Genomic DNA, 12,500 nt, shown 5'->3' on the forward strand with positions numbered 1-12,500 from the left:
GCAGGGCCGCAGAGGTGCCGCGCCCCGCCGCGCCTTCGGGCTGTCACACTGACAGCCTCGCCCGCCAGCCGACATGGCGGCAAGGGCCCCACCAGGGAGAAGGGAGAATGGGTTTTGGCCGACACAACGCTGAGGAGCGCCTTTGCATGGACGCTTGGCGGCGGCGGTGCCCGGCGCGTCGCCTGGGGACGGCACGCACGCAGACGCCGCCACCACAACACTGCGTCTTGACATTCTTAGTAAACATGACTGTTGCCTTGGCGTCACCGCTGCGTTGCGTGGCGCTACGGGAAGGGGTGGGAGGGGGCGAGTGGTGATGGTGGTGGTGCGGGGAGGGGAGGGGTCGTGCCGCTATGGGGTGGGGGCACAAGGCATCACTAAGGAGCATGCTCTCATAATACCTCTCCTACGAGGGGTCCCGCGGCCTGCATGAAAGACACACCACAGAACGCTCGGTCAATACTCAGCTGACACCCTCGTTAAAAAGTGTACACATGGGGGAAAAATATGAGGCTTCAAAAGGTATACATGTGTGGAGGAAAATACATAAGGCTTCAAATTAGCATCGTACACACGCACACGCACGCACACGAAGCCATGACTGAGGCAAGCTTCTCTCAGGCAAATGTACTACACTGCACTACCCTGCCCTGTCCCGCCCTGCCCTATCCTACCTAGCTCTACTCTGGCGTACCTGCCTGTCTCACTAAGGTCATCCGCCACCTCACACACCACATCCTAACACCAGTAACTCTACTAACCCTCACACCCTCAATGCTTGAAGGCAAATGTTATACCACAGGAAGACAAGCAAAAATGAATACCTTTACAAACACAAAACAACACATCCAACTGAAGCACAGCCACTCCTCAAAGGAAACATATCTGCATCCTGTAATGATATTCTTCGCCTTATCTCTGGATGGCAAAGACTAACACACCTTTTGTCATTCCCTCCCAGACCATGCCGCACTGAGCTATGGCCCAACACACCCACTAATAATGCCTAAACACTCCTGATATAAGTTGAGCTTGTTTCATGCACTGCTGTATGTAAAGAAGTCTACTAGTATGTATAATAATAAAGTATTAAAACATACACAAATGAAAAATTGATGCATTAAATAAATAAGATGAATAATAAAACTGACGCAATAAATAACGAAATACATTAATCAATTCATAAGATGTGTAGCAATTAAGATGTGAACACATGAATGAATGATAAATAAAGAAATGAACGAATTAATACACCAGTAGATGAATAAACTTTTAAAAAAAATAAGTATATCAATACACATGAACGAATAAATCCATGAATACACCAATAAATGAATGGTGGAACGGATGACTGAAGGAAGAAATCGATCAATGGCCAAATGAATGAATGAATGAGTGAGTGAATGAATGAATAAATCGAGTCATAAACAAACCCAACAAATCACCAGATAGAGAGAAAAAAAAAAGGGGTGTGAAATAAACAAACCAATCATATGAACACGACTCAACCAATGGAATGAGCAGACCAATACACCAACCACGAAGGAGTGAATGGATCAAAGCGTGAATGACCCAAGCGAACCGAGGGTGCAAACATGAAAATGGACCAGTGAAAAAAAATAAAAATAAAATAAATAAGTTAAATAAATAAATAAATAAGTAAATACATGGCCCTACAAACTAATACACTACTGATGAATGATTGAATGAATAAATGAATGAATGAATGAATGAAAGAATTAAGGGATAGAGAGAACCAAACGTAAGAAAAAGCAAAAAACAAAGAAAGACCGACAAGATAAAAAAAAAAAAAAAACGAATCATGAAACAAAATGAATGAGTAAATGAATGAATGAATGAATGAACGAACTGATAAATATGACCAAACGTAAGGTAAGAAAAAAAATACTAAGAAACACTGACAAGATTACAAAAAAGTGAACCATGAAACAAAATGAATGAATAAAAGAATGAGTGAATGAATGAAAGAGAATGAACGGATAGAGAAAACCAAACGCAAGAGAACATAACTAAGAAACAGCCGCAAGAATAATAAAAAAAAAAAAAAAAAACAGAACAAAATATATAAATAAATAAATGAATGAGTGAATGAATGAATGAATGAATGAATGGATAGAGAGAACCAAACGTAAGGTGAAAAAAAAAATACCAACATTAGAAAAAAACAAACGCGAATCAAAATGAAAGAAAAAAATAATAAAAGAAAAAGAAAAAGAATGAATGAATAGAGGGAAACAAAATAAGTGAATAAATAAAGCATCCCAAATCACATCAAACCATGAAGGGCAAAGCAGCACACAATACGCACCTAAGCCTACAAACAGACAGACATACAGACACTACCACCACCACCCGCCTCACACATAAACACAGCGTCGAGGGGCCTCACAACCCAACCCCTCCGGCCCAGAATACCCACACTGCACCCAGCGTTAGGGACACCGCCACTTTATGCACTTGTGAACCAATGCAGGGAAGGGGAAGGACTGTGTGTGTGTGTGTGTGTGTGTGTGTGTGTGTGTGTGTGTGTGTGTGTGTGTGTGTGTGTGTGTGTGTGTGTGTGTGTGTGTGAGGGGGAAAGGGGGTTGCATGGGGTGTATTGTTGTTGTTGTTGTTGTTGTTGTTTTTGTTATAATCATTGGTGGTGATGGTGGTAGTGGTGATAGTACAAGTGGTAGTGGTAGTAGTAGTAGTGGTAGTAGAATAATAAAGACAATAATTATAATAACAAAAATAATAATGACAATAATAATAAATAATAATAATAATAATAATAATAATAATAATAATAATAATAATAATAATAATACGAAGAAGGAAAAGTGAAAGAAACAAAACAGTAACACTAAAAACAAACACAACAACAATGACAACAACAAAACCGCGCCAATATAAAGAGAGAGAGAGAGAGAGAGAGAGAGAGAGAGAGAGAGAGAGAGAGAGAGAGAGAGAGAGAGAGAGAGAGAGAGAGAGAGAGAGAGAGAGAGAGAGAGAGAGAGAGAGAGAGAGGGCGGGGATAGGGGGCGCCTTTCCCTGCAGTGCACCCACAACCAGCGCCCCCACCTCCCTCCGTGCCCATACACCCGGCCGGCTGCGTGAGAGGCCTAGACACACTGGTTGGCTGTCTTTGCAACTGACTGATACAACCTCTGTGTGTGTGTGTGTGTGTGTGTGTGTGTGTGTGTGTGTGTGTGTGTGTGTGTGTGTGTGTGTGTGTGTGTGTGTGTGTGTGTGTGTGTGTGTGTGTGTGTGTGTGTGTGTGTGTATACAGGTACACATAAGCAAAAAAAACTAAACCAATAAATGAATAAAAGATATAGACACAATGCAAAGGTGAACATAAGCCATAACGTTACAATCCCCCCAGTAGTAGTAGTGGTAGTGGTGGTGGTGGTAGTGGTAGTAGTAGTAGTAGTAGTAGTAGTAGTAGTAGTAGTAGTAGTAGTAGTAGTGGTGGTGGTAGTGGTGGTGGTGGTGGTGGTGGTGGTGGTGGGGTGGTAGTGGTAGTGGTAGTTGTTGTTGTTGTTGACAGACTGGTTAAAAAAAAGCAGGCCTGCGGCAGCAACAATAGCAGGTAATAATAATAATAATAATAATAATAATAATAATAATAATAATAATAATAATAATAATAATCACAAACAATGATAATAGAGCAAAACAACACACCAACACTTCAAGAAAACAAGCGAGGCAGTAGATAAGGCCACCGTGTGTGTGTGTGTGTGTGTGTGTGTGTGTGTGTGTGTGTGTGTGTGTGTGTGTGTGTGTGTGTGTGTGTGTGTGTGTGTGTGTGTGTGTGTGTGTGTGTGTGTGTGTGTGTGTGTGTGTGTGTGTGTGTGTGTGTGTGTGTTGGCGGTGAGTCACGGGATGGTGTGAGGGGAAGGGTGGGTTGTGAGTGAGTGAGTGGGTGGGTGGGTGACGAAAGAGTAGAGGTGTGAGGCCCCGCGCGGCACCGTTCAGCCACGCCTACTGTACTGTACTGCAGGCCTAAGTCTTGCCCACCACACAGCAACGCTACGTACACAGCAAACACTTCACTGTATTCCGTAACACCTCTGTCGCACCTCCACTATATTCCAAAGGCTCTACTTCAAGTGACATGGGTTTTAAAGATGTTTTCTTAGGGTTCTACTAATAAATAAAGAAGATTCCTATATCATTAAAAGAAAAAAAAATAAAAGAAACGCTCTTGAGAACCCCGCTGATAATCTCTATGGCCTCTGAAAAATAGTCGTGGAGAGAGAGTACAACGTTTCAGAATACAGTATCAGGAACACAGGAAGATCCACCACCTTGGCTACTGACGAGGGAAGTAGGTTAGGTTAAGCTGCAATCGGTAACCCCTTTCTAGGCTAAAACTTGTCTAACGCAACCCAACCCATCCCTAAAGTTAGTTGGAGTGGGTTGGGATGAGGTTACGTTAGCCTAAGCTGGAATCGGTAACATAAATGACCCTAACTTATGTAGTCTAACCTAAGACAGACGGGAGTAGGGGTTGGACAGGTTAGTTAGGTAACGTGCCATTACCCACCCCAACCCAAAAAAAAGCACATGGAGTGTGTTGGGATACGCTAAGTTAAGTTAGGTTACCTGACCACAAACTTAACCTAGCACAGCATAACCCCAAGAATAGCTAAGGTAGCTGATCTTCGTATGATCCTAAATAAAAAAATCAAATGAAAAAATAAACAAATACTCCTTTAAAAAAAAAATGAAAGAAAGGAAAAAAATGAGAGAAGTCAGTCAGTAAATCACAAAGGGCGGCACACCAAACATGAACCCCCAAGCGAGGACTGAGCCGGTAAGCGAGCACCCACTGAAGCCTCCGGGAACACCTACTAGACGGAGACAACGCGTCCAAGAACAAGGGATGCCCGGCCGCCGTGTGGAGGGACGTCGGGGGAGCGCCACTGCCGTGCACACCAAGAGGGGCGTGCTGGAGTCTTTGGGCTGCACGATACAACCCGGGGCAGTAACCAATAGCAGTAGTAGCAGTAGTAGTTGTAGTAGTGCTTGTCATAATAACAATAACAATAATAACAATAATAATAATAATAACAGTGGTAGCCTTGCCTCTCCCCGTGTTATAAAAAAAAAACGGAAAAGCCGCGGAGGGCATCCCATGTTCTTTCTTCTTCCCCGATAAGCCAGGGGTGAAAGTGGATGGTGGATGGGGGGCACTGTTCCATTTTCTATTGATTCATCTTATTGTGTGTGTGTGTGTGTGTGTGTGTGTGTGTGTGTGTGTGTGTGTGTGTGTGTGTGTGTGTGTGTGTTCAGATCATGGATAATTAGTCTGTGAGGGTGTATGGTGGTGATGGTGATGATGGTGATGATGGTGATGGTGATGGTGATGATGGCGATGGTACTGATGAATGATAGTGGTGAGTGTTGTGAAGTTAGTGCGTCTAGGAATGAAAGTTAGGGAAGTCACCGCCACCGCCACCGTCACCGTCACCGTCACCACCACCACCGCCACCACCACCTGTGTCACCATTATCATCACCACTGACATCACCTATACCACCACCACCACTATACCCTCACCACCACAACCACACACCTGCATCACCATTATCACACCAGTCTTGCGGGGAGATTAAGAGGGGAGAGGAGGACTTTAGAGGGAGGGGAGAAGGGGAGGGAGGGACTGGAGGATTGGAGGTTCAGAGAGAGAGAGAGAGAGAGAGAGAGAGAGAGAGAGAGAGAGAGAGAGAGAGAGAGAGAGAGAGAGAGAGAGAGAGAGAGAGAGAGAGAGAGAGAGAGAGAGAGAGAGAGAGAGAGAGAGAGAGAGAGAGAGAGAGAGAGAGAGAGAGAGAGAAACAGCTGACCAGGGAGAAGGGCTCAGACACTTGACCTAAAGCTGACCTGACACGCCCCTCATTGACCTTGACTCCTGCGCCATGAGTCCCTGGGGTGAGAGGCCGCGGGGGGTGTGACTTGGTGATGACCCTGGTGGTGACTGGTGACTGTGGCTGGCTAGTGATGACCCTGCTGATGACTGGTGACCCTGTGGCTGGTGACTAGTGATGACCCTGGTGGTGACTGGTGACTGTGGCTGGCTAGTGATGACCCTGGTGGTGACTGGTGACTGTGGCTGGCTAGTGATGACCCTGGTGGTGACTGGTGACTGTGGCTGGCTAGTGATGACCCTGGAGGTTGCTTATATGATGAAACTGATGATTTTCTGGGGCTACACAGTGTCAAGAATTTTATGATGACTCCCTGGGATTAGGTTACAATGAACGATTGGTGGAAAAAAAAAATTGGTCACATGCACGTGGAATGAATGACAAAAATTTAATGGGGAAAAAAAGGGGAATAAAAAATCCTACAAATTGACGCGGTTTTCATCAGCAACTTTTGAAACACTTGTCACGTAAATGCCAAACGTCACAGCTTTCCATTACGCCCCACACATTTATATCTTATCAGCCGCCACTGCCCAATGAAACTGAACGCTCTCCGACACAAGAGTTAATAGAGTAATGGGCGGCTGTGACTGATAATAAGCAATACGCACCAAATATGTGGGAATACTGACACGCGAGGGGAGACTGGAGTGAGTGTGGATGACAGAGTGAAGTGTGCTAAATGCCGGAGTGGATACAGGAGTGATATGGAGTGGATGTGATGGGTAAATGGTGGAGTGATGAGAATATAACATGAGGAGTGAATACTGGACTCTGGAGTGATGTGAAATGAATGCTCCCCCGCCTCCACCCTTCCCACACACTACAGTTAGCAGAGTAATGGGCAGCCGTGAGTGATAATTAGCGATATGGACGCAATATGTGGGAATACTACCGCTGGGGATGTGGGGAGGGAGGGCAGACTAGAATGATGTGTGTGTCAGTATGTTTGTCTCCCTCGTCACTGCCATTGTGGTTTCTAAAGGCCAAGCTGTGTGGTATTTAGTAACAAGAAAGAAGAATATACCTAATCCATTAATCACTTGCTTACTTACTTACTTACTGTGAAATATTTCTATCTTATATTTTCTACGTATCAGAAATAATGTCAAAAAGATTAAAAAAAAATGGGAAAAAAAATCCACTGAACCTTTCCCCATAAAAAAAGCAAGAAAATATGAAGAAAAGAAATGGTATAATCTTTTCCTCCATCACCATCTCTTCATGTATTAGAGAAAAGGAGCAAGGATGGGCAGGTGAAACAAAGGCAGGGCAGCGGGTGAGGCGAGGAGACGTGAGGATGTCTAAGGAGCGAGCACAGGAGGGGAGGAACAAGTGTAATCTTTCCTGAATCATTGTTGTCTTTGTCTAGCCGAATCTGCCGCAGCTCACCAAAACCCTCGTGATGAAATATGTGGAGAGAGAGAGAGAGAGAGAGAGAGAGAGAGAGAGAGAGAGAGAGAGAGAGAGAGAGAGAGAGAGAGAGAGAGAGAGAGAGAGAGAGAGAGAGAGAGAGAGAGAGAGAGAGAGAGAGAGAGAGAGAGAGAGAGAGAGAGAGAGAGAGAGAGAGAGAGAGAGAGAGAGAGAGAGAGAGAGAGTTGAGCCAGACAAGACAAACCACTGTTCCAAAAATGAGGCTATAAATTTTGAGGCATAAAGAACTTAGGTGACAACTCTTTCTGTCTGTGTGTGTGTGTGTGTGTGTGTGTGTGTGTGTGTGTGTGTGTGTGTGTGTGTGTGTGTGTGTGTGTGTGTGTGTGTGTGTGTGTGTGTGTGTGTGTGTTTATCTACTTCACATTCCTCCAACACTAATCCAAGCTCTTAATATCCTCGCGTCTTAAGAAAAATATAGAAAGTCATACCCTAATAATGAATAACCCATTACTTTACTATCCAAACTTTAAAAACACACACACACACACACACATTGCGTTTTCTTAAGTTACTTCCTGTGTGTATGTAGTGAGGGGAGATGTGCGGGTGTAGGGGAACAGTGGAGAGTTGACCAGATGGACTGACGGAAGCTGGGATGTTGAAAGAGAGAGAGAGAGAGAGAGAGAGAGAGAGAGAGAGAGAGAGAGAGAGAGAGAGAGAGAGAGAGAGAGAGAGAGAGAGAGAGAGAGAGAGAGAGAGAGAGAGAGAGAGAGAGAGAATATGACTAGGCATTAAGAGTGGTAAAGAACGCTGGAGAAGACACAGGCTGATTTGAAGAAGTGTTACATTTGCACCTACCCAGACTAAGGCTCGTATTGAGAAACGTTTTGCTCTCTCATCATGACTATTTCCCAAGGCCACAGAGATGATTAGCCAGGTTTTTCAAGAGTGTTTCTGCAGTTAATAGTGAAGAAATCTTGTTATTCTGCCTCTAGAACCGTAAAAACAGCCTTAAAAACTCCTGTCCATTCAAATAAAGCCGTTTTTGAAATAGTGGTGAAACGCAAAGGTCTTTGAGAATACGACCCAATGATTGAGAGAAGCCTACTGCTGCTGCTGCTGTTGTTGTTGTTAGTGGTGGTGGTGGTGGTGGTAGTGGGTTGACACTGGCTAGGTGAGTAAGCAAACTACATATGGACTGAACAGGGATGAGAGATTAATAAGTGTGGTGGTGGTGGTGGTGGTGATGGTGGTGGTGGTGGTGGAGAAACGGTCCTAAGTGGTATGGTGGTGCTGATGATGGTGATGATTATGACCTTGTGAAGTGGTTTAGTAATGATACTCGCAATGCCGGTGATAATGAAGATGATGGTGATGGTGACACTGGGTGATGCTGGAGGAGGAGGAGGAGGAGGAGGAGGAGGAGGAGGAGGAGGAGGAGGAGGAGGAGGAGGAGGAGGAGGAGGAGGAGGAGGAGGAGGAGGAGGAGGAGGAGGAGGAGGAGGAGGAGGAGGAGGAGGAGGAGGAGGAGGAGGAGGAGGAGGAGGAGGAGGAGGAGGAGGAGGAGGCTGAGGTTAAAGATCAGGAGAGAGAGAGAGAGAGAGAGAGAGAGAGAGAGAGAGAGAGAGAGAGAGAGAGAGAGAGAGAGAGAGAGAGAGAGAGAGAGAGAGAGAGAGAGAGAGAGAGAGAGAGAGAGAGAGAGAGAGAGAGAGAGAGAGAGAGAGAGAGAGAGAGAGAGAGAGAGAGAGAGAGAGAGAGAGAGAGAGAGACAGAGACAGAGAGACAGAGACAGAGACAGACACAGAGACACACAATATACCCCACAGAAGACACAACAGCACATGATCTGGATGGCTGGAGTTGGAGGAAGGCTAGAGTCAATTAATGATAGTGTATTAGAGGGCACAGACTTTCATTGTGGCTTGCCTTGGCTTGGTGTGAGTGAGTGAGTGTATGTGAGTGGATCTTGTCGTGGTGTGAGGCTGGTATGGGGTGCGTGTCGTGGGGGGCTATAAGTTTTAGGGGTGGTATATAGGCCTTACGTCGTGGTTGGCGGGGGATGGTGGGGAAAGGGGGAGAGTGTTTAAGGGCCAAGAGAGGAAGAAGAGGAGGACTCACCGTGGAGTTGAGCCAATGCTTGTAGTGTGTTGTTGCCGCAGCCCATGAAACCTGCCGACGAGGAAGAGGGAGAGAGAGAGAGAGAGAGAGAGAGAGAGAGAGAGAGAGAGAGAGAGAGAGAGAGAGAGAGAGAGAGAGAGAGAGAGAGAGAGAGAGAGAGAGAGAGAGAGAGAGAGAGAGAGAGAGAGAGAGAGAGAGAGAGAGAGAGAGAGAGAGAGAGAGAGAGAGAGAGAGAGAGAGAGAGAGAGAGAGAGAGAGAGAGAGAGAGAGAGAGAGAGAGAGAGAGAGAGAGAGATTCATAATAATACATGTCAAATGGCGTTTACAGAGCTAAAAAGAGCGAAAGCGAGAGCGAGAGAGAGAGAGAGAGAGAGAGAGAGAGAGAGAGAGAGAGAGAAATACAAACTCTTTAGTCTACTACATAACACTACTATTACTCTACTTGTACTACTGCTACGGACAGGAAATTACTACTGGAATGCTTTAGAGTACATGCATGCTGACTGGATGGCAGAGGAGGAGGAGGAGGACAAAAAGACAAGAACTCTACAAGAACAGATGACGAAGACAAGAGAAGTTGGACAAATGAAAGTAAGAAAAAGTATGAAAAAGAGAGAGAGAGAGAGAGAGAGAGAGAGAGAGAGAGAGAGAGAGAGAGAGAGAGAGAGAGAGAGAGAGAGAGAGAGAGAGAGAGAGAGAGAGAGAGAGAGAGAGAGAGTACACAAGAACACACTGTATCAACAAGGTAGGCACACGTAAAGAAAATAAGACAGAAGGAAAAGAAAAAAGAAACCAAAACAGAAAAATATAAGAAAAAGACAAAAGAAGAAACACACACACACACACACACACACACACACACACACACACACACACACACACACACACACACACAGGGAGACTATAAGACAGCCACGTGGATGCAACAACGAAAGAGAGAGAGAGAGAGAGAGAGAGAGAGAGAGAGAGAGAGAGAGAGAGAGAGAGAGAGAGAGAGAGAGAGAGAGAGAGAGAGAGAGAGAGAGAGAGAGAGAGAGAGCAAACAAGGATAAAGTAGACAGACCTTATTTACCAAAGGAAGATAAAAAGAGAGAGAGAGAGAGAGAGAGAGAGAGAGAGAGAGAGAGAGAGAGAGAGAGAGAGAGAGAGAGAGAGAGAGAGAGAGAGAGAGAGAGAGAGAGAGAGAGAAAAGGCGGAGGAAAGATGCAGGCAAAGTGGAGGATAGGAAAACAGGAAACAAATGAAGAAGGAAGAGAAAAGAAAGAGGAAGAAGAGAACATGTTAAAAAAAAAAAGAGAGAAACGAAGAAATACAAGAAAAGAAACATTTATAAGAGAAAAAGAAGAAAAAGAGGAACGGAGAAGATGAGGAAGAGTTAAAAGATAAGAATGGAAGAAAATAAACAAAGGAAGACAAAATTAAAGATGAAAGAGAGAGAGAGAGAGAGAGAGAGAGAGAGAGAGAGAGAGAGAGAGAGAGAGAGAGAGAGAGAGAGAGAGAGAGAGAGAGAGAGAGAGAGAGAGAGAGAGAGAGAGAGAGAGAGAGAGAGAATTACAACTTTACAACTATAAAAGAAAAAATGGAAAAGGAAGAGATGACGTGAAAAAAAAAACTAAAAATGATGAGAAAAGGGTCAAAATGAGAACAGGAACAAAGCAAAACGTGGCGACACAAGGCAAGCAAAACAACACAACAAGAATCAAGCCACACTAAACATTCATAACAAACAATAAACACACAAAAAAACTAACTAACAGGAGGAAGGGAAGGGAAGGGATGGGAAGGGAAGGTACTCATGCAAACCACACAGCACTGCACAAGACAATGAAAAGAAACTGGAATAACAGCATGCAGTTACGAACACAGCACAGCACAACACAACACACACACACACACACATATAGGACAAGACACAAGCAATAAAAGACACAGAACAAGAAGAGGAAGTGGCTACGATAAACTGTACAAGACGAGGAAAAAAAAGGGGAAAAAAAGTAAAGGGCTGGAGAAAATGAGGGCAAAAAAGGAGAGAATTGGAAAAACACGTGAAGGAACGCCATAGAAAACGCCATGAGAGAGACAAGGGTAAGTTGAGGAGGAGGGGTGGCTGAGATGTATAGCCATTGGTAAGGAAAGGCGAAAAATGTCACGGAAGAAAATGGTTCTGATACAAATAACAAAACGTCGACATGGCAAGGTAGAAACAAGACAGAAAGAGACATGACAGATGAAAAAAAAGAAGAAGAAAAAGATTTATTATAAAGGAAACAAAGCACAGAATAAGAAAGAAAAAGGAATAAGAAAGAAAGAGAAAAAAAAAGAAAGAAAGGAAGGGCCAGATAAAAGAAGATAATGGAAAAGACACAAGGAAGGGAGGGAGTGGGAGGGAAAATGGAAAAAAAAGGAATAAAGGAAACAAAGCAAAGAATAAGAATGAAAAATAGAAAAAAGAAAGAAGGGAAGGGAAGGGAAAACACACAAGGAAGGAAGGAAGGAAAGGAGGTGAGAGGGAAAATGAAAGAGAGGAAAAGGAAACAAAGCAAAGAATAAGAATGAAAAAAAGAGAAAAAAGAAAGAAGGGAAAGGCCAGATAATAGAAAACAGTGAATGGAAAAAGAGACAAAGAGGGGGGTGGCGGGGAGGAGGAAAAAAGCCCACACGACAAGAAACACGACGAGAAGCAAGACACAAACCCTCCAATGTAAGGAAAAATAAAAATGTGAAAGAATAATGAAAAAAAAAAAGGCAAAGAAAAGGTACAAGGCAAGGAAGAGAGAGACTAATGGCTAACTTAGCTGGAAAAAGAGAGAAAAAAAAGAGAATTACGAAGAAGGAAAATAAGAAAAACTATAAAAAGAAAACAATAGAAATACGAAGAAAGGAAAAATAAGACAAACTAAAAAAAAAATAGAAATACGAAGGAAAATAACAAAAAAAAAATGAAACAAGGAGAAAACGTGACAATATAGAAAACGTGAACAGTTCAAAATAGAAAGGAGTAACTTAGAAAAAAATGAATAAATAAAAATCACCACAAAGACTAAAAAAACGAAAGAAGAAAACGAGAAATGT

The 12,500-nt window shown here is 43.8% G+C and overlaps 1 protein-coding gene across 7 annotated transcripts in view; it reads right to left on the reverse strand.

Annotated features, from left to right (window-relative positions):
- LOC123511569 (cytoplasmic polyadenylation element-binding protein 2-like) overlaps positions 1 to 12,500 on the reverse strand; it is a 123,610-nt gene that overhangs the window by 10,753 nt on the left and 100,357 nt on the right. For 2 of the 7 annotated variants that reach the window (XM_045267576.1, XM_045267575.1), the window contains exons 3-5: positions 9,429 to 9,479; positions 4,864 to 4,974; positions 402 to 425 (exon numbers count right to left, since the gene is read on the reverse strand). The exons of 2 other annotated variants lie outside the window; for them this stretch is intronic. In XM_045267576.1, the coding sequence (XP_045123511.1) occupies positions 402 to 425; positions 4,864 to 4,974; positions 9,429 to 9,479 (186 nt within the window). The remainder of the gene's footprint in view (positions 1 to 401; positions 426 to 4,863; positions 4,975 to 9,428; positions 9,480 to 12,500) is intronic. 3 more of the 7 variants (XM_045267578.1, XM_045267577.1, XM_045267579.1) reach the window with 3 other exon arrangements.

The sequence above is a fragment of the Portunus trituberculatus genome, chromosome 31 (assembly GCF_017591435.1).
Source record: "Portunus trituberculatus isolate SZX2019 chromosome 31, ASM1759143v1, whole genome shotgun sequence".
NCBI classification, from domain to species: Eukaryota; Metazoa; Arthropoda; class Malacostraca; order Decapoda; family Portunidae; genus Portunus; species Portunus trituberculatus.